The sequence below is a fragment of the Urocitellus parryii genome, chromosome 2, assembly GCF_045843805.1.
Source record: "Urocitellus parryii isolate mUroPar1 chromosome 2, mUroPar1.hap1, whole genome shotgun sequence".
Lineage (NCBI taxonomy): Eukaryota > Metazoa > Chordata > Mammalia > Rodentia > Sciuridae > Urocitellus > Urocitellus parryii.
Window position 1 is genome coordinate 30,429,619 of NC_135532.1, and position 19,974 is coordinate 30,449,592.

The 19,974-nt window shown below is 31.4% G+C and overlaps 1 protein-coding gene across 1 annotated transcript in view; it reads left to right on the top strand.

The window, feature by feature from the left end:
* Positions 1 to 19,974, top strand: part of Nbea (neurobeachin) — a 620,123-nt gene that overhangs the window by 252,194 nt on the left and 347,955 nt on the right. The window contains exon 33 of the mRNA XM_077795156.1: positions 13,862 to 13,989. Within this exon, the coding sequence (XP_077651282.1) occupies positions 13,862 to 13,989 (128 nt within the window). The remainder of the gene's footprint in view (positions 1 to 13,861; positions 13,990 to 19,974) is intronic.

The following is a 19,974-nucleotide window of genomic DNA, read 5'->3' on the forward strand; positions in this document are numbered from 1 at the left end:
TCCTTGAAATATTTAATTTCAGCATTTATTGTAGTTTTGATTGTGATGGTATTGTACTATTTTTTAATGTTTATTTTTTTAGTTGCAGTTGGACACAATACCTTTTATTTTATTTATTTATTTTCATGTGGTGCTGAGGATCAAACCAGGGCCTTGTACATGCTAGGTGAGCGCTCTATCACCCAGGGCCTCACATATGCTAGTCAACTGCTCTACTGCTGAGCCACAACCCCAGCCCCTTGCACTTGTTTTTATGTCTTATATTGCTTTAATTGATTTTTAATGATTTTCTGAATTAAGTGTAATCTGTTATAAACATCTAATATCACACAAAACGGTGTACTGATATTAAAATTTGCCTATGATATCTACAATATTTATATTTATAATCTATAGATAATTCCCTTAAAATATTTGAAGGTAGGTAAACAATAAATTAATATTAATAGAAAATAGAATAATATGCAAGTACTACATTCACTCAACAGAAGAATTAGAATGGAAAAAAAGAAAACATGGAAATAATAGCTTCATTTGAAAAACTGACTACCAAATTGATACATCATATCAGTAATTTCTTTAAATGCAAATGGTCTAATATCACCAATTAAAATATAGACATTTTCAAATTGATTATTTTTAGATAATTTTTTATTTATATATGACAGCAGAATGCATTACAATTTTTATTACATATATAGAGCACAATTTTTCATATCTCTGGTTGTATACATAGTATATTCACACCAATTCGTGTCTTCATACATGTACTTTGGATAGTAATGATCATCACATTCCACCATCATTAATTATCCCATGTTCCCTCTCTTCCCCTCCAACCTGTCTGCCCTATCTAGAGTTCGTCTATTCCTCCCATGCTCCATCTCCCTATCCCACTATGAATCAGCCTCCTTATATCAAAGAAAACATTTGGCATTTGTTTTGGGGGGATTGGGTAACTTCACTTAGCATTATTTTCTCTAACTCCATCCATTTACCTGCAAATGCCATGATTTTATTCTCTTTTTTTGCTGAGTAAAAGTAGGATTCATTAATAGATCTGTGAAAAATCTGCTTTAAACATGAAAATGTGGATAAGTTTAAAGAGGGAAAGTCAGGAATTATCATTAAAATTCTTCATTAATATAAAGCCATATAAAGAGGCAGAAAAGTTTAATTGGGTGAGATATTAGTATTTTTTTCTTGACTAAGTTTTTTTACAACTTGAAAATTGTAAAAGTGTTAAGTTTCTTCACATATAATAAAAGATCAGAATGATATAATTTAATATGATAAATTTAACCTGTGATTTTAAAAAAAACTAAGCCATTTAAGCACTTATACTCCTTCAAATATTAGATGATCAAATAGTCATATAAAATGATTGGGCTTTGCATTCTTAATAATAAGCTGATTGTGTTCCTGAGAACAACTAGGAAACCTGTAGAAAAAGCAAAGCAAAAATGTCGCTCTTTTGTTCTTTGTGCTAGTGTTATCATATATCTTACTTGTATATGTCTTATTAAGAAATAGTATGTTGCAAGTGTTTTTGCTCTAGAAAGTCAATTGTCTTTTAAAACTATTCAAATAAATTTATTTTAGATGGACACAGTGTCACATGCCTATAGTTGCAGCTACTAGGGAGACTGAAGCAGGAAGATCACTTGAGCCCAGAAATTCAGAGCCAGCCTAGGTAACATAGCCAGACCTCATTTCAGGGACCCCCTCCCCCCCAAAAATTGTGTATGTATGTGTGTGTATGTGTGTGTGTGTGTACACACACATAAAATTCATCATTACCAGGACTTGCTTATATGAATTTAAGTTTTTGTCAGGTATGTGATACCTTGTACTTGAAGAACTTTCTTTAAAGTACTTATAGTATAAGTTAGATGCATGGATTCTCTCTGTCCCCCCCCCCCACCCTGAAAAAGTCTTTGTTTTGTCATCATTTTCAAACATTTTTGACCATATATAAAATTGTATGTAGGCTTATATATTTTAGAAATGTGTTAGAAATCAGTTTAATTTCACACCTTCTGACTTGTATAGTTTCTAAAGAAAACATTGTTCTTTGTCCTTCCATATATAATTTGTTTATTCTCTGAGTTTTTCAAATGTTCTCTTTATATTTGGAATTCAGTAGTTTATTATGATATATGAAGGGCATTTATTAACTATATGTGGTGTTTTTGGTGTTCTTACATCTGTACTTTTATAATCTTTATTATATTTGGAAAATTCTTATTCATTATCTCTTCACATATTTCTTCTTCTATATCTTCTATATTTTTGTGTTAATGTTGTATTTCTACCATAAAGAATTGCCAGAAATTCAGCAGCTTGGATTAACACTGATTTATTAGTTATTTCACAGATCTTTAGGCTAAAAGTCCAGCACAGCTCACACTGGGTCACAATCCGCATGTTACCAGGGCTACATCCCTTGTGGGGAAATTTTGAAAGAAAATTTGCTTCCCATTTTATTCAATTTGTTAGCAGAAGTCAGTTCTGTATGCCTCTAGGACCTGTTCCCTCTCTTGCTGTCATTCAGGAGCTGCCCTTTGCATGTGGCTCCTTACATTCAGAAACAGAAAGTATGCATCATTCCTCTCACACTTAGAATTGCTCTTATATCCCATTCTGATTGATTTTTTCTGCTTTTTTAGAGCTCATGTGATTAGATTGAGTCAAGTATTCATAATTCAAGATCATCTCCCTGTATTAATGTCTATATAATCTTAATTTGATTTGCAAAGTCCCTGTTGCTATGTAACGTAACCTATTCACAGATTCCAGGAATTATTCTTTTGGTGTTTTTGTGTAACCATTATTTGGCATACTGTACTTCTCCTTCTGCAATTCCAGTCACACTTATTTAAGATTATTTTTGCTGTTCCATAGCTCTTATATGCTCTTGAATATCTGTGTGCTCTCTTTTTCATTCCCTTTCTTTCTCTCTCTATATATCTATAAAAGAATATATGTATTCTTCTCCTTTCTTAGCTATTTTTATGGTAGCAATACATAACTAACACAAAAATATAGAAGAAATAGCTAAACTATGGTTTTGAATGTTTTGAACTATTCAGTATGGTTCTGAATGTTGTTGGGGGGCAAAATTTTTATTGAGATTTAAAAAAATAAATCACAACAAATTATAAATCTTTAAAAGCTGACCATTACCATAAATATAACAAAATCCAAAAAGAAAACATAAAAAAAAATTGATCAACTTTCTCTTGTACCTATGTAATGCTTATTCTTTTTTTACCATATACTATTTTATCTGCCCTTTCCATAACGGTGATTTTATAATTATTTTTGTTTTTATTTTTCTAAGTTTTATCTTTTACTTGGCAATAATTATGCAAATTGACAAAGTAAAAATTTATGGATATATATGTACATATATGTGTGTATGTATGTGTATGTATATATATATACACACACACATACACACATTGTATAATGGTCAAATAAGAGTAATAGTGTTTCTGTCACCACAAATATTCATTATTTATTTGTGATAAACTATTCAAAATTCTTTGAAACATAGTACATTATTATTGACTAAAAGCATCTTACTATGCAGTAGAACACTGGAACTTATTTTTTCTTTGTATAATTTTTTTACCCATTGGCTAACCTCTTTTATTCCTTCTCCACATATCCTCCCCTCTCTAGTAACCATCATTCTACTTTCCATTAAGATTGGCTTTCTTTAGATTGCACTTGTATGTGAGATCATGCAGTATTTGTACTTCTGGTTCATTTCACTTACTATACCATTGTCTAGGTCAGTACATATTATTGCACATGATAGAATTTTATGTGTTCTTATGGATGAATAATATTCCATTTTACTTATAAAACATGTTTCCTTTTTATAAAAAAATATATTTATTTATTTTTATGTGGTGCTGAGGATCGAACCCAGTGCCTCACATGTGCGAGGCAAGCACTCTACCACTGAGCTATAACCTGGTCCCATAACAAGTATTCTTTATCCCTTTATCCATTGATAGATACTAAAGTTTGATTCCATATCTTGGCTATTATGAAATAGTGTTACAATAAACATGGAAAGTGTAGATATTAGTCTATCTTTAAATTCACTGATTCTTTCCATGGAATTATTGAGATTATCTTTAAGCCAATTGAAGGCCTATTGTCTCATTTACTGTTTTTTATTTCTACCATTGTTTCTTTATATATATATTTTTTACTTTTCCTGGAATTCCACATCTGTTTATGCATGCTGTTTACCTTTTCAAGTACTCATTAGCTCTTAACATGTTAATCATAGTTATTGTAAATTCTTTCTGTAATAATTCCATTATGTGATTTACCAAGGATTCTGTAACTGTATTTGTTTGTCTGTCATTTGTTTTTAGTGATGTTTTGCTTCCTTATGTATTTTAATTTTTGGTTGAAAACTGGACATTGTATACAAGATAGTATTAACTGGCAGTAATATTTATGCTTGAAATGGTCCTGTCTCTGGTTGTGCTAAGTCTTTAGGTTCAGGAATTGAGTCATTCTAACCTGGAGTTGGAATTGAGCTTGGCTTATGTTTTCTTATTATTTTAGTTACTCTCACTGTACCAGGCCTTTAAATATCTTGTCAGAGTTTTATTCAGTGTTCTTCCTCTTTCCTTATCTTATTTTTGCTCTTTCCTAAAAAAACCCTATAGGGTTTTTTTTATTTGTTTTGGGTACTGGCGATTGAACACCGGGGCACTTAACCACAGAGCCAAATCCCTAGTCCTTTTTTAAATTATTATTTTAAATTTTGAGACAAGATCTCTCTTAGTTCTGTAAGGGCCTTGCTAAGTTGCTAAGGCTGGATTTTAATCCTTCTGCCTTAGCCTCCATAGCTGCTGGGATTGCTAGCATAGCATACATAAGGTGTCCAGTTCCCTGGTTTCTGGGTTCTGCCCCAGATGAGCAAGTTCTTGCACCCTAACTCATTGGAGTTTCATTTCTTTCTTAGCAGGTTTCCTGGCAACTTCAATTTTCTGATGAATAGCAGAGTTGTCATTCTTTAGATTATTTGGATTTTTCTTGTAATTATTGTGGAATTAACTCTAGTTTTCTTTATCTTAAGTAGAAATAGAAATCCTCTTTCTTTTTAAAAGTTGAAATTGTTAGTTGATGGTGTTTCAACTTAATTTTTTTCAAAAACATTAGGTAAAAGAAATATTGTATAAAACATGCTTAATAACCACTACCCCAGGAAATAGATTCTGAGATACAACTTTCTATATATTTTTTTATAATACTACCTGTTAAGTAGCAGGAAGAGGAAATTGGTCCAAAGGAAAAGTGATGCAATTTTAAAAGAAGTCCCAGGTCAATCCTTGGGAAAGTTCTGAAATTGTAAATGACCTCCAGAGATGTGATGTCCTCAGTTGAGTCAAAGGAGCTGGGTATTTTTATTTCTTCATTGCCCCGAGTTTGAATGCAGATTGCTCCTAATGAAGAGCCTCACCTTGGGAGAGCAGCTCCCTTCTAGGGAGGGACTCAGCTATAAGCCATCCCTCCATAATCCTCCTCAGAATTTTCCAGGGAATAAAGTACTCTATCCTAAAGGGGAATCTTGGTCAGATATCACAGCTCCTATAACATTAAATTTTCTTTAATAATTTATGTAGTAGGAAATTTTTATTTTATACCTAGCATTTTAATTTCACCGTAGTTAACTTTATTAACTACATTATTTTGCTAGTTGAGTAGAAAGAGAGAATTGTTGCATTACATATTATTTTATTTTCAGTCTACAAAATATGCTATTAACAATTCACAAAAATGCATTTCAAATTGCTTTTGTAATTATATGAACATATTCCTAAAAGGTATCATATTCTTAAAACTTGAAAAGTGTTAGTTTGTAATTTCATTTACCATATAAAGGAGTAAACTTCTTACATATTAATGAATTCTGTTTAGCTTCTTTTTTATGTTTTTATTATTGTCTTACAGTTACATATAATGGTTGGGTTGATTTTGATATACTTGTAAATGCATGTAGTTTGCTCCATTTCTTCAGGTTTTTAATCATCTATATTTTCATTTACTTTCTTAATGTATATATTAGGCACTCAAAAATACAAGATTCTCTTTGGGAGAAATGAAGAGAAACTGTCAGTTTTAAATTTGTAAGATTATGATGGAATAAAATAATGAGTCATTTTATTTCAGCTTTGTGTTTTTCTTAGTAGGTACAATCCTAGAAACTTAGAGTTTAAAAAACTAACAGTGGGCCATTATGTCACAGATTCTAGATTTAGGATGGCATTTACTTATCAGATATCTAGTATGTTAAATTATATTTTATATTATAAATACTTTATATTACAAGTTAAGTGAAACCAGATGTTTAAGGTCAATGCTAGTCAATCACTAGTTATGATATGTAGTTGATTAAGAATTTAATGTTATATTGTTTTTCTGTCAGTAATAGTCTCCTAATTTTGTCTTTCCATTTATGTTTATTTAAGCAAACCATTTAATTTATTTATGCCTGCAGTTTCTCATTTACATAGGAGCATTTGATTAGTAAAACTCTACCATGGAATTCACTCATAAACTCATTTCTTTTATAACTGACCTTTATCTTTAGGTAAAGATATTATTATTATTATTTTAGATTTCCTAATTATACCCATTCTACAGTTAATTATATAACTACCTATTCTTTTATATTATTTAAGAAATTAACAAATTAAGAACTTTACCAAATCAAATTGTTTATTATATTTATGATATTATGCTAAAGATATTGAATACAAAAAATTGAAATAAAAATAATTAAAATTTTTGAAATACCACAATTGTAAAGGAGTTTATTAAAATAGAATTTAAAATGCATACAGTGTTCTAAATACAAGTGTGATTATTAGTTTTGTAGAATTACAATACATATAACATTGGAAAAAAAACTTCTTAGGTAGCAGGAAATTTTTCATCATTTTCTTTCTAATAATTAGCATATACACAATCACCATGACCTTGGATGTATCTTGAGGCCAAATCTTACATTTGGTAAGAGTTGATGATAATAATTTTCAAACATTATTTTCTCCCACAGATAATTATTTTTCTATTCATATAATTTCTTCAAATTAATTGCACAGATAAATGCAATGTGTAATTGTGTTTTTATTAGTTCATTTTAACTATAAATAATAGTGGGTTCATTTGGGCATATTTACATATGCATGCAATATTATTTACTCCATTTCAATCACTAGTTACTTTCCTTCCTCCCATCCCCTCCTCTCTTTATCTACTGGTCTTCCCTCTCCTTATTTATGTTTTTAATTGGTGCTTTATAGATATACATAAATGTGGAATTCACTGTTATATATTCATACATGAGCACAGCATAATTTGGTCAGTTTCATTCCTTCACTTTACTGTCCCTCCTCTCTCCCCCTCAGTTTTCTTCCTCTACTCCCCTGATCTCCCTTCTACTTTCTTGGGATCTATTCTTTAAAATTCTTTATTTCTCTCTTGTTTCTAAATATGAGAGAAAACATCTGACTCGGGATTTTCTGAATTTGGTTCATTTCACTAAGCATTATGTTCTCAGTTCCATTCATTTACCAGCAAATGAGTAATTTCATTCTTTATGGCTGAGTAAAATTCCATTATGTATATATACCCGAATTTCTCTGTTAATTTGTCTGTTGACAGACAGGTACCTGGGCTGGACCCATAAGTTTTCTGTTGTGAATTTTGCTGCTATAAACATAGATATGTGTATATCACTAGAGTATGCTGAGTTTAGTTCTTTTGGCTAAATACTGAAGAGTGGGATAGCTGGGTCATATGATGGTTCAGTTTTTGTTTTTAGGAATCTTTATTTCTTTTCCAAAGCAGTTATACTAATTTGCAATCCCACCAACAATTCTTAGTGTACCTTTTCCCCTACTGCCTTACTGGCATTGGTATTATTTATATTCTTGATAATTGCCATTCTAACTGGAGTGAAATGAAATCTCAGTGCAGTTTTGATTTGCATTTCTCTGATTACCAGGAATGTTGAACATTTTTTTCAAATACTCATTAGCCATTTTTAATTTCTTCTGTGAGAAATATGTTTAATTATTTTGTTCATTTATTAATTGGTGTGTGTGTGTGTGTGTGTATGAAGTGTTTTGAGTTCTTTATATATTCCAGATATTAATCTCCTTTTGGAAAGGTAGGTAGCAAAGATTTTCTCCCATTCTGTAGGCTATTTCTTTATGCTCTTATTTCCTTTTCTCTGCAGAAGATAATTTCATGTCATTCCAGTTATTGATTCTTGGTTTTATTTCTTACTTAAGGGTCTTGTTAGGAAAGTTGATGCCTGCACCATTATTTTAGAGTGTTTACTCTATGTTTTCTTCTAGCAGTTGAAGAGTTTCTGGTCTAATTCCTAGGTCTGAGATCCAATTTGAGTTCACTTTTGTATAGGGGGAGAGATAGGGTCTAGTTTCATTCTTACACACATATATATCTAGTTTTCCCTGAGCCATTTGTATAAGAGGCTATATTTTCTACTGCATGTGTATTTGGGAACTTTGTCAAATATTGGAGGACTGTTATCTATGTGGGTTTTTCTCTGTGACTTCAGTTTCTTTGGTCTTCATGTTTGTTTTGATGTTAATACCATCTTTTTGTTTGTTTGTTTTTTGTTACTATAGCTGTACAGAATAATTTGAGATCAGGTATTATGATGCCTCCATCATTACATTTTTTTTCTAGGCATTACTTTGACTATTCTAGAACTTTTCTTCTTTCATATGAATTTTAGGACTTTTTTGCTAGTTCTATGAAGAATGTCCTTGGTATTTTAATGGGGATTTCATTGAATTTGTGTATCACTTTTGTAATATGGCAATTTTGATAATATTAATTATTCATGTCCAATTACATGGGAGATCTTTTCATTTTCTAAGATAATCATCAGTTTCTTTCTTTAGTGTTTGGTATGGTTTTCATCTTAGTGGTCCTTCACTTTTATCATTAGATTTATTTCCAAGCATTTAGTTTGTTTTAGGCTATTTTGAATGGAGTAGTTTTCTTTTTTTTTTCTTTTTTTTTTTTTTGGAAAGAGAGAGAGAGAGAGAGAGAGAGAGAGAGAGAGAGAGAGAGAGAGAGAAATTTTTAATATTTATTTTTTAGTTCTTGGCAGACACAACATCTTTGTTTGTATGTGGTGCTGAGTATCGAACCCGGGCCACACACATACCAGGTGAGCGCGATACTGCTTGAGCCACATCCGCAGCCCTGGAGTAGTTTTCTTGATTTCTTTTTCAGCAGATTCATTATTGGAGTATAAGAAACTATTGATTTTTGTGTATTGAACATGTATCCTGCTAATTTTGCTGAGTTTATGAGCCCTCTTGATGGTAAACAATATGATGGCAATAGTATGACTTATTATTTTCATTTAATTTTCTTATTTTGCCTGGTTGCTCTGGCTAGAGTTTCAAGGATTATTTTGACTAGGATGGGTGAGAGTGGACATCCTTGCCTTATTCCTAATTATTGTGTTCACCATGATATTGACTTTTGATTTGTCATATGTAGCTTTTATAATGATGAGGTTAGCTTGTTATCTCTTGTATCTTCAGTGTTTTTAATGTGAATTTTGTGAAAAGCATTTTCGGTGTCTATTGAGATGATCATGTGATTCTTTTCCTTAATTTTACTTATGTGGTGAATTATATTTATTGAGTTGGATGTATTGAACCAACCTTGCATACACAGGGTAAAATCCAGTTGGTCATGGTGTAGAATCCTCTTAATGTAATATTGAGTGTGTATTGCTCATATTTCTTAAGAATTTTTATGTCTATGTTCACTGAGGATATTAGTCTGTAGTTTTCTTTCCTTAATGTGTATTTTGTTTGGTTTTGATATCAGTGTGATGCTAGTTTTATAGAATGAATTGGGGACTATGCCCTTCCTTTTTATTTCATGGCAAAATTGCAGTAATATTGGTTTTAATTTTTTTTAATTGTGAAGACAAAATTATTTAATTAATTGTGTAGATAAAACAATACAGATAATAACCATTACATAATTGTGTGTTTCAAACACTGTAATAATAAGCTCTATTCAGTTATATTGTTTTTAATCCATGCATTAAAGCTGTAGAATTTAATCTTAAAACATCATTATTTCCTTTGTTTTTTTTTTTTTTCAAATTGGTAGTTTTCTTAGTGTGATTGATATATTTCTCAAAATTCAAAGAGGAATCTTCTTCTTGGAATCAGTAATGTTCTTTCTTGAAAGAGTACACTTGCTACACAGAAAAGTAGCCCAGGTCAAAACAGTCACCAAGCAAACATCCTAACCTTCAGTAGTGTGACTGAAAGAGATTTTTAAAAAGTAGAGTGAGGATAGTGGAATAAGAGGCTTAAGAAGTAGGCATTTCAGCCTGGACTTATAAGTTCTGTACTTAAGGCCAAGAAATGTCTCAAGTACTGAGGAACACATTCAAATTCACTCAAATACTGTTAGGGCAGATTCCCCCATTTGGGCATCTTGCTATTATTTCTTTGCAAAGAGTGTCTTTGAATAAATGAGAATAAATTTTCAAAGAAAAATGAAAATTTACTATTTGGTATTTTCCCTAAAATGAGTAAAACATATTTATATTTCTTTCAAAAATAACTGGCTAAAGAATACTTTGGTCTTTTTTCTGTTTGTTATATGTTACTTTTTAAAAATTAATTAATTTATTTATTTTGTCAGTGCTGGGGATAGAATGCAGGGCTTTATGTTTGCTAGGCAAGCACTCTACCACAGAATTATTCTAGCCCTGTTCCTTTCTTTTTATTTGTGTTTTGTTTGTTTTTGTTTTAGAGAGATATACATTTATTTTTCTAGGACTTAATGCCATGGAGTTCTCCCATAGAAATATAGTTTTTAATTTGTGTTTTACATGTTAAGAGATAATTTTCTAATATATGTCATGGTCTTCAAAAATGGAGTTTTACATTTTTTCGTCTGAGAAGAGGAATGAAATAACAACAACATGTCTTTTTTTTTAGCATGGTAGATAATCTTTATTTACTAGGAGGAAGTCTTTAAGCTGAAGTTCATGTCTATATTATTTATTTTCATAATTTAAATTGCATAAGGGTAAAGATTATAAACTTTTTATGAAAAGTTTGTTGTAAATCAAACTTTTGAAATCATTAGGTGAAATCTGCAAATATTAACACAAACAACAAACGATCAGTTTCTGATAGTGCAACTTTTTCATTTAAAATATTTTGTTGTTTGATGGAGAAATCTAGCAGTATTATTTGATAATGATTATCTGTACTTAAAATCTTTGTTCTCTTGCTGAGTAAAATATTACATATTTTCTCCTCTATCAGAAAATTAAAATTTTCATTTCATAATTATATGTAAGCCCAACATTTAACATTCTGTTAAACTGTATGAGAAAATATCAACAAAAAATTATCATAGGGTTTTACTCACAGAAAAATGTGTTATCTATTCCCTGAAGTCAAAGCAATTTTATGCTTACATATTCATACACACCAAAATGAACAGTTACTCAGATTAATTCAAGTTTTTATTTTATATTTAATTTAATCACTAAGCATAGTAATTTTGCAGTTCCGAAGCCTCCAAATCACTTAGAACCTTTAAAATAGGAAAAAATGTTTTAAACTAGGAAAAAAAAAATCTGAGCCTTTATTTGATAATAGAATATTGAACCCAGTACTATAGTTTTTGTGAACCACCTTGAATCCAGAATTTTCTAAAGTAATTTTACTCTTACTTACTTATCTTAAAAAAATGCTGGAGTAAGAGTTAAGTTTTAGAAACACATAATAATTATCTAGATTTGTCTGCTTTTCACATACTCTTTTGGTTCTTATTATTGTTTAGTAGATGGAATTAGTTTATCTGTGTAGTGTAGAACATATTCCTGGAGATTAGAAGAAATATATGAAGTAATATATCCAAAACAGAATCTCCATTTTTATTCAACAAAAGTCAGAGGAAATTTACTACAATATGATTATTCTATGCCTTCAAGTTGCCTGTTTTTTTTTTTTTGTAACCTTTACATTAATACTTATTAACAGCAAATACTCTGTTAGAACAGTTATTTTAGGGCTTGCCTAGCATGTGTGACACACTGGGTTCAATACTTAGCACCACATAAAAACAAATGAACATAATAAAGGCCTGATGTTCATCTACAATTACAAAAAGTTAAAAAAATAGAGAGAGAGATTCAGCAGTACCACTACCTGAGAATTTGCTGGAAATGCACTTTCTCATGTTACATCTAGATGTGCTAAATCAGAATCTGGGTGGGCCTGGTGGTCTTTTTCAACGGACCCTCTGGGTGATTCTGATTTATACCAACTCTTAACCCAGATGCTAGCTTTAGTAAGAATAGTAGACAGGGAATATTGAAAACTCATGTCTTCATCAAGTCTGCCAAGTCCCATTCAAGTCACTTTCTTGCCCAAAGTTGTCCTTCCAAAATATTCTTTCCAAGTGTATGTTTTTTTTTTTTCCATCTTTGCTCATTTCTCTAAAGGTGTTGACCAGATAAGAGGCGAAAAGAAATAGAAGTGCTAATGGTGAGACTTTGAGTGTCCAAAGATTCAACACATGCCATTTCCAAGTTAGGAAAGTAGGCATCCTAGATTATCCCTTAGTCCCTATGTAGTCACTTAAAAATAAAAGAAATGCCAGAGTAATAGATTGCAAATTATTCCATGGTTATTTACCTTTTTTTTAATCCATAAGCTTTTCCTCACAGAAATAAAAATGTTATCTAGACAGAAATGTATTATTTTGAAGCATTAATTTTTTACTGTACTTGTCTTTGTAGAAGGTGTGTTTATCTAATATTATTATTACATTGATTTTGTTTATTATATCAGAGTCACATCTTGCTAGAATAAATATGGGTGTGCTTAATTCAAATTATCAGTTATAAAAACCTTAACATATTATATGTCCTCTCACTCTGTGCCAGGTACTTTTGAATGCAGTCTAACACACTTTAGCTTATTTGATCCCTACTGTTTAGGTGCTGTGATCATCTTCATTTTGCAAACATAGGAAGTCTGATATTCCCATGGTCACCTAGCTAACATACAGCAGAGCTAGAATTTCAGTCCATGCAGTTTTACTCTAAAGCACATGCAGAGAGAGAGAGAGAGAGAGAGAGAGAGAGAGAGAGAGAGAGAGAGAGAGAGATCTGTTACCAAGTTATTCACTTGCCAAAGCAGTAATATTTTCTTCATCTATTTTTTTTCTTGTAACATTCAAAATATTTTCAAGAATTCCATATAGTACCTAAATAAGGACATTAACTCAGTAGTCTACAATATAAATATTAATTAAGGGATTGATAAAAATAAGTGGAATTTTGAAGTGGGAATTGCCCACTTTGGGTAAGTAAGTCAACTGAATTCCAGTTACTTCCTTAGCTTTCAAGCTTTTCAGGTAATACCTTCTTGAAAGCAACAGTTAAATTCTTTGTAACTGGCATAATGACCACATAGGACGTGTTCTGAACCATTTTTTTCAATGGATAGACAGGATATATAAGAACTCATTTTCCTGATACTCCTAGTGCTATGAGCAGTCTTTGGCCCTTGCAGGTAGCAGAACTCTGATTCTTTTCTACTTCAGCTGCAATCTATGAGTAGCCTGTGACTGTATGTGAAACTGTAGTGTCCCTTCTACATGAAGCTTGTTATTCCTTGGGCTAGAATTGGATTTTTATGGTTTTTAAAGATTTTAATTTAGAAGTAAAGTTTATTCGACATTTTATATTGAATTATATTTATTAGTTTTTATGTCTTAATTTTAACAGCATCACTGCAAAACTTGAAAGAGCTTTAGAAAAAGTTGCTCCTCTTCTTCGTGAAATTTTTGTAGACTTTGCCCCATTCCTATCTCGTACACTTCTTGGCAGTCATGGACAAGAGCTATTGATAGAAGGTATGATTTCTCTCTCTATTCTCATTATTTTAGTTTCCTGTAATGTATCTATTAATCATGGCATAAATTGTGATTCTACAGGAGTAGATATTGCCAAAGGAATGAAAAGACATTATGTCCACAACTTTTAATAAGATTTTTGATATATGCCTTCTCATTACTCATTTTTTTCAGTGGAATTTTGCACAAAGCCAGTGGTAGATTTTGAAAGTGAAGAACTTTGAAAAGGTGTTTGAATGGGAAACTCTGACTCTTCTAATTTTCCAGTCTTATCAGAACGACTATGTATTTAGTATTATAATATCATGTTTATTAAACAATATTCTCTAAAATTTCTGAGAAATGCTTCTGTAAGTGAAATTTCTTACTCATATAGCATTTGTAATGTAAGAATCCTTAATTAAGAAGGCATTAAAAATGTGGAGAAATAACAAACTGGAATTATGAAGCTATCGTTTTCTTCCCAACAGCAGCGTAAGTAGAATGAGGAGACAAAAAAGATAAATTCACTGTGATGATGATTTAATTTATATAGCGGTACTGAGAGAAAATAACTGAAGTATTATTTCTTTTAGAAAGTCTTTATTTTATGGCTATTTCTAAACTTCAGAAAGGGGTAATCACTATCAGTATGATCCTATGGGTGGTTAGTGGTATTAGCTGCCATTTTAGGTGGTTCATGGATTTACCAGCCCTGTATATTGTTTTTGCTTTTTACTTCCTGTTCACTTTATTTTCCTGTGCCTATTCTGTTATTCTCTCCACTGCTTGGGAAGACCATAATAGTAACTAAGCCTCTGGAATCCCATCAGTTTGAATCCTATTCCAATACTTTGCTCTATGGCCTTTGTGAGTTATGGAGCCACTCTGAATCTTAATTTCCTTTCTATGAAATGGACTTCATGTGAGCATTCCAGTGTTCTTATAAAACCAGAATTATAAAATGCATATGGCATACAGTGGCAGGATTGAAAAATTGGAAAAATGAAAAAATTACAGTTTTGTGTGGCTTGAGCAAAGTGAATCAAAAGGAACATAGCTGGATATTAGGCCAGGAGAGAAAAGGAGTCTTCAGCTTTATCTTGTGTGGTATGAGAAAGCTGTTGAGTTTTGAGAAGAGTGGAAATGTCACTAGATACTGATGCGGTCACCATTATTATTATCACTTCTACCTAGGAAGTATAATAGAAAATGTTCCAAAACAAACTTTAAAGGTTCTTAGAAACTTAAAAACTACTTCTTGGTCACAGATTGTGCCTATAATTCAAATACCTTTGTTCTAGACTTATCTTAATGATTGTACAAAATTATACTTTTGTTTATTCATTCAGAATAGAAGAGGAAATGTTTGCATCCTTGGTGCTAGGATTTAAAAGACATTGATAATTACCTCAAAGGAATTTATCTAGTCTCATGGACAAAAAATCATAAAAACCAAGAATTAGAATTCAAGGTTACTTGTTATAATGAAAAAATATGCAAGTATAGTAGGAATTGAGACTAAATGACTTGCTAATCATAATCACTTTTGAGGGCATATACCCATCTAAAACCTGGATCAGAAATGGTTGTATATACCTACTCTTAATCCTACCTGCTCCTAAATGCCTCTCACTCATATTTACACATTTTGAAAGGTTAATATTTTTCCTATTTCTACTTAATTCCTGTAACAGTTAAACTCTGTGTCTTTTGAATTCTAGACAGATTTTGAGCTGCCTGGCATGGGCATTTTCCATCACATTGAGGCCTCAAACTCACTTTATTTAAAATTTGCTCATTTGTTTCTTTCAAATAGCTTTTTCTCCTAAATTTATTTATTTTATAATTAATAACACAATGTAAATGTTTTAGGTAAAAATCCAATTTTTAAAAATCTTTCTCCTTAACATCGATGTTCATAGCAGCACAATTCACTATAGCTAGACTGTGGAACCAACCCAGATGCCCTTCAATAGATGAATGGATAAAAAAAAATGTAGCATTTATACACCATGGAATATTACGCAGCACTAAAAAATGACAAAATCATGGAATTTGCAGGGAAATGGATGGCACTAGAGCAGATTATGCTTAGTGAAGCTAGCCAATCTCTAAAAAACAAATACCAAATGTCTTCTTTGATATAATGAGAGCAACTATGAACAGAGCAGGGAGGAAGAGCAGGAAGAAAAGATTAACATTAAACAGAGACATGAGATGGGAGGGAAAGGGAGAGAAAAAGGGAAATTGCATGGAAATGAAGGGAGACCCTCATTGCTATACAAAATAACATATAAGAGGTTGTGAGGGGAATGGGAAAATAAACAAGGAGAGAAATGAATTACAGTAGATGGGGTAGAAAGAGAAGATGTGAGGGAAGGGGAGGGGGGATAGTAGGGGATAGGAAAGGTAGCAGAATACAACAATTACTAATAGGGCTTTATGTAAAATTGTGGATGTGTAACCGATGTGATTCTGCAATCTGCATTTTGGCTAAAATTGGGAGTCCATAACCCACTTGAATCTAATGTATGAAATATGATATGTCAAGAGCTTTGTAATGTTGTGAACAACCAATAAAAAAACTTCAGTATTTATAATTACCTGGTGAGAATTAATAATTTATGAAAATAATATTAATTTGGAGGCTGATTATCCAAATACTATTAATATTAAGCTATGTTTTATATCTTCCAAGATAGCATAAATATCAATCTAGTTATAATTGGAGGAATCCTAGTTATGGATTCCAAAGAATACCAAAGTTATCGCTGGTTTTTTTTTTGATGGCCTATTTTTCTTTTTTAAAATTCTTTTGATTTTCTTATGGTTATATGCTATTGAGAAGCAAGAACGCCAGTTATTTATATTTTCATGTTTTTGTGTAATGTGTTACTTTTATAATTAAAAAAATAAATAAGCATTACTTTTAAAAATCTGAAATGTTTCTTCATTCCCTGTACAGGCCTTTTGTGCATTGTATTTTTATGTATATTTTTCCTAAAATTTATAAAAAGTCATAACTGGTCAAAGATAAAATAAATGAAGCAAGGAATAAAGTTAATAATGTAGTAATGTTAGTAATGGGTCCTATACTATTATGAAAACTACACTAGGTTTTCTAGTAACCAAAATAGAGATGAAATTAGGTTAAGATTTAAGGCTAACATTACTGGCTGTTAAGTGACTGTTGTGATAATTTTAGGTTTTAAGGAATTACTCTCATATAACTTTTCAACTATTCTATGTTGGTCAGGCATGATCCCCATGTATTGCCTACTTTCCAGTATTTTCCATGGTTGAACAGTTGAGCTTTTTCTACTTAATTTTTACTCATCAGTACAGAGAGAAGGTAGAAGAAATTTCTGAGTAATTGAGAACCATTTTTCTTGGGCTTCTCAAAGTATACCTCAAATATTCTGAATTAAGTTGAGAGAGAAATAAAAACATGCCCCCACTGATAATCAGTTCAGAAAGATGAATGAATTTTTAGAGGAGTTATTATGCTAGAACTGAAATTTTGGAATTTGATATTTTATGTTCATTTTGAATTAGCCAAATACAGTTTTATAACATTTCAGTACACAAAGAATTTTAGTACATATAGTTTTAAAGCTATGTAGATATAATTTTCAAGTCCTTCCCTGCAATGTTAGAATGACATCTCCTTATGAAAGGATAGCAAATGGAAGATTTTTAGGTTGTTTGTTTTTTAAATATCGTTACTTGGCAAAATAAAATTTTTGCCAGTCAAAATCTAAAAACCTTTGATGTATAATAGAAAAACATTCAGTATCTGTCAGAATTTGGTTATAACTAGCCTTTCTAGACTCAAATAGTCTCTATCTTCTTGCTATCGAAGACCTTCCTTAACCATGTAAACAAAGTTTTGCACTGTCACATTTCCTTGTTTTTGTGCAACTCTTTCATCTACATAGATTCTTTTTCTTTTTTTCTCTCTCCAATGTTATAATTAATCACTGAATGTTCTTTCAGGGTCCATAAGTGAAATTAATGCTTTCTTTTCTAAGCTTCTGTGGCATTTTTTGTGCCATGAATAAAATTATCACTTGAAATAGGAAATATTGTAATGTTTGTATTGTCATTGCTAGCTTAGATTTTGTTAGATAATATCTATTATTTTCCCCTTCTACCTGAATAAGACATTTTAATTTTTGGTAGACATAAAGTTTGAAAATAAGAAGAGATAGGTAAAATTTTATATTCTGTGATGATGATTCCCTGCATTAATTAACCATCTATATCCACGAGTTTGTAGTTATACTCAGCCAAGGTTTATTCTATGTTATTCTCTACCCTAAACTGTAGAAATGCATGTCCTTTCCTGTCTTATCTTTTTATTTGTGTGTGAGGGAGAGGGTGATTGATCAGGACCTTGTGCATCTAGATGTGTATTCTTGACACTGAAGTACATCCCCAGCTCGCAAGTTCTCATTCTTGAACAAGTACTCTTGTTCATTCTTTTTTTCTCTCTCCCTCCATTTCTCTACTTTTTCTAACGTGATACATTACTCTCCTGTCTTCTAAGAAGAAAATCTGTCAGACCCTTGTGAAGAACACAGGATATTTACATGATAAACGTATCTTTTCAAGAAATGGTAGTTATGATGAATAAATCTCATGGCTTTTGACTTCATTTTACTTATGAGTATAGCAGGAATAAAATTGAATTTAGGTAACATTATTTTCACATCTTAAAAGAAAATAAAAACACTTAATTTCAGTTAATCATGAAATATATTTGAGTTGCATCTTTATTTAATGTTTTATATTCAGTTTTCCTTTTATTAATCAACATGTTAAATTTATTAGATTATTCTAGAGCAATGTAGTTTCTCTTCTTTTAAGATACTCATTAGGTGTTTTTGAACAATGATTTCTGCCAACTTTATTTCAGGTGCAGTCTTTGAAATTTTAATCCATGTTACTGATACAATTAATATTCATTAGGTGTTTTTATGTAGTTTTTGCTGTGTATTTTTCTTAGGGATAATTAAGGATTTATTTATTTATTTTTGTAGTTGTAGTTGGACACAATAACTTTATTTTATTTACTTATATGTGGTGCTGAGGATAGAACCCAGGACCTCGCATGTGCGAGGCAAGCACTTTACTACTGAGCCATAACCTCTGATGCAAGGATTTTTAAAGATAGTAGTTATTTGCACTTTACTGAACTTATTAGAAAATTCAAGCTTTTTTTTTTTTTTTTCTTTTTGGTGGTAGTGGTGCTGGGGATTGAACCCAGGGCTCTGTACATGCAAGGCAAGTATTCTACCAACTGAGCTATATCCCCAGCCCAAGTTCTTTAATTTACAAATTAAGTATAAAAATTACTTTAGCCAGCTTATATGCAAGTATCAAAACCTACAGACAAAAGATGACAAAACAGCTGTGGTTCAGAAGTGTTAGATTGATATGAGTTGCTGCAGCAATGGAGAGTGCATTCCAGAGCCAGTGTTGGGCTTTTCTAAAAGAGAGTTCAGAAGAGGTTATGTTGTAATTTGGATTTAAATTAGGTCTAGATGTGTTTTGGGTGCCAATTGTCAATATGGGGTGGGGGGCGGTTTATGTGTTTGTCTTTGTTTGCAGTGTCCCTTTCAACGTTTTTTCTATCATAGCAGAGTAGTTCTGAAAAACCACAGTTTATGCTGTGTGAACATTATTTATGTTTAGATGGGAACTCACAAAAATATTCAAGGTAAAATAATTATGATGAAGATACAACAAAAGTCAACTGAATACAAGGCCAGGAAATGAGCCTATAAATGAGAAAGTAGGGTAAATAACTAAGGCTGCTTCTTTTGACTCTCAACTTCGTAGACCCCAGTTTTTGCTACTTTCTGTGTATCTACTCAGTCTTTTCACTTTTCTCTCAAACTGTTTCCTTTTCTTAGTCATCAGAATGTGGCCCACCTTAGCACCCCAGCCCTAAATCTGAATCGTCTCTTAATGTAAACATCTTGCATCATCTGACTCTAG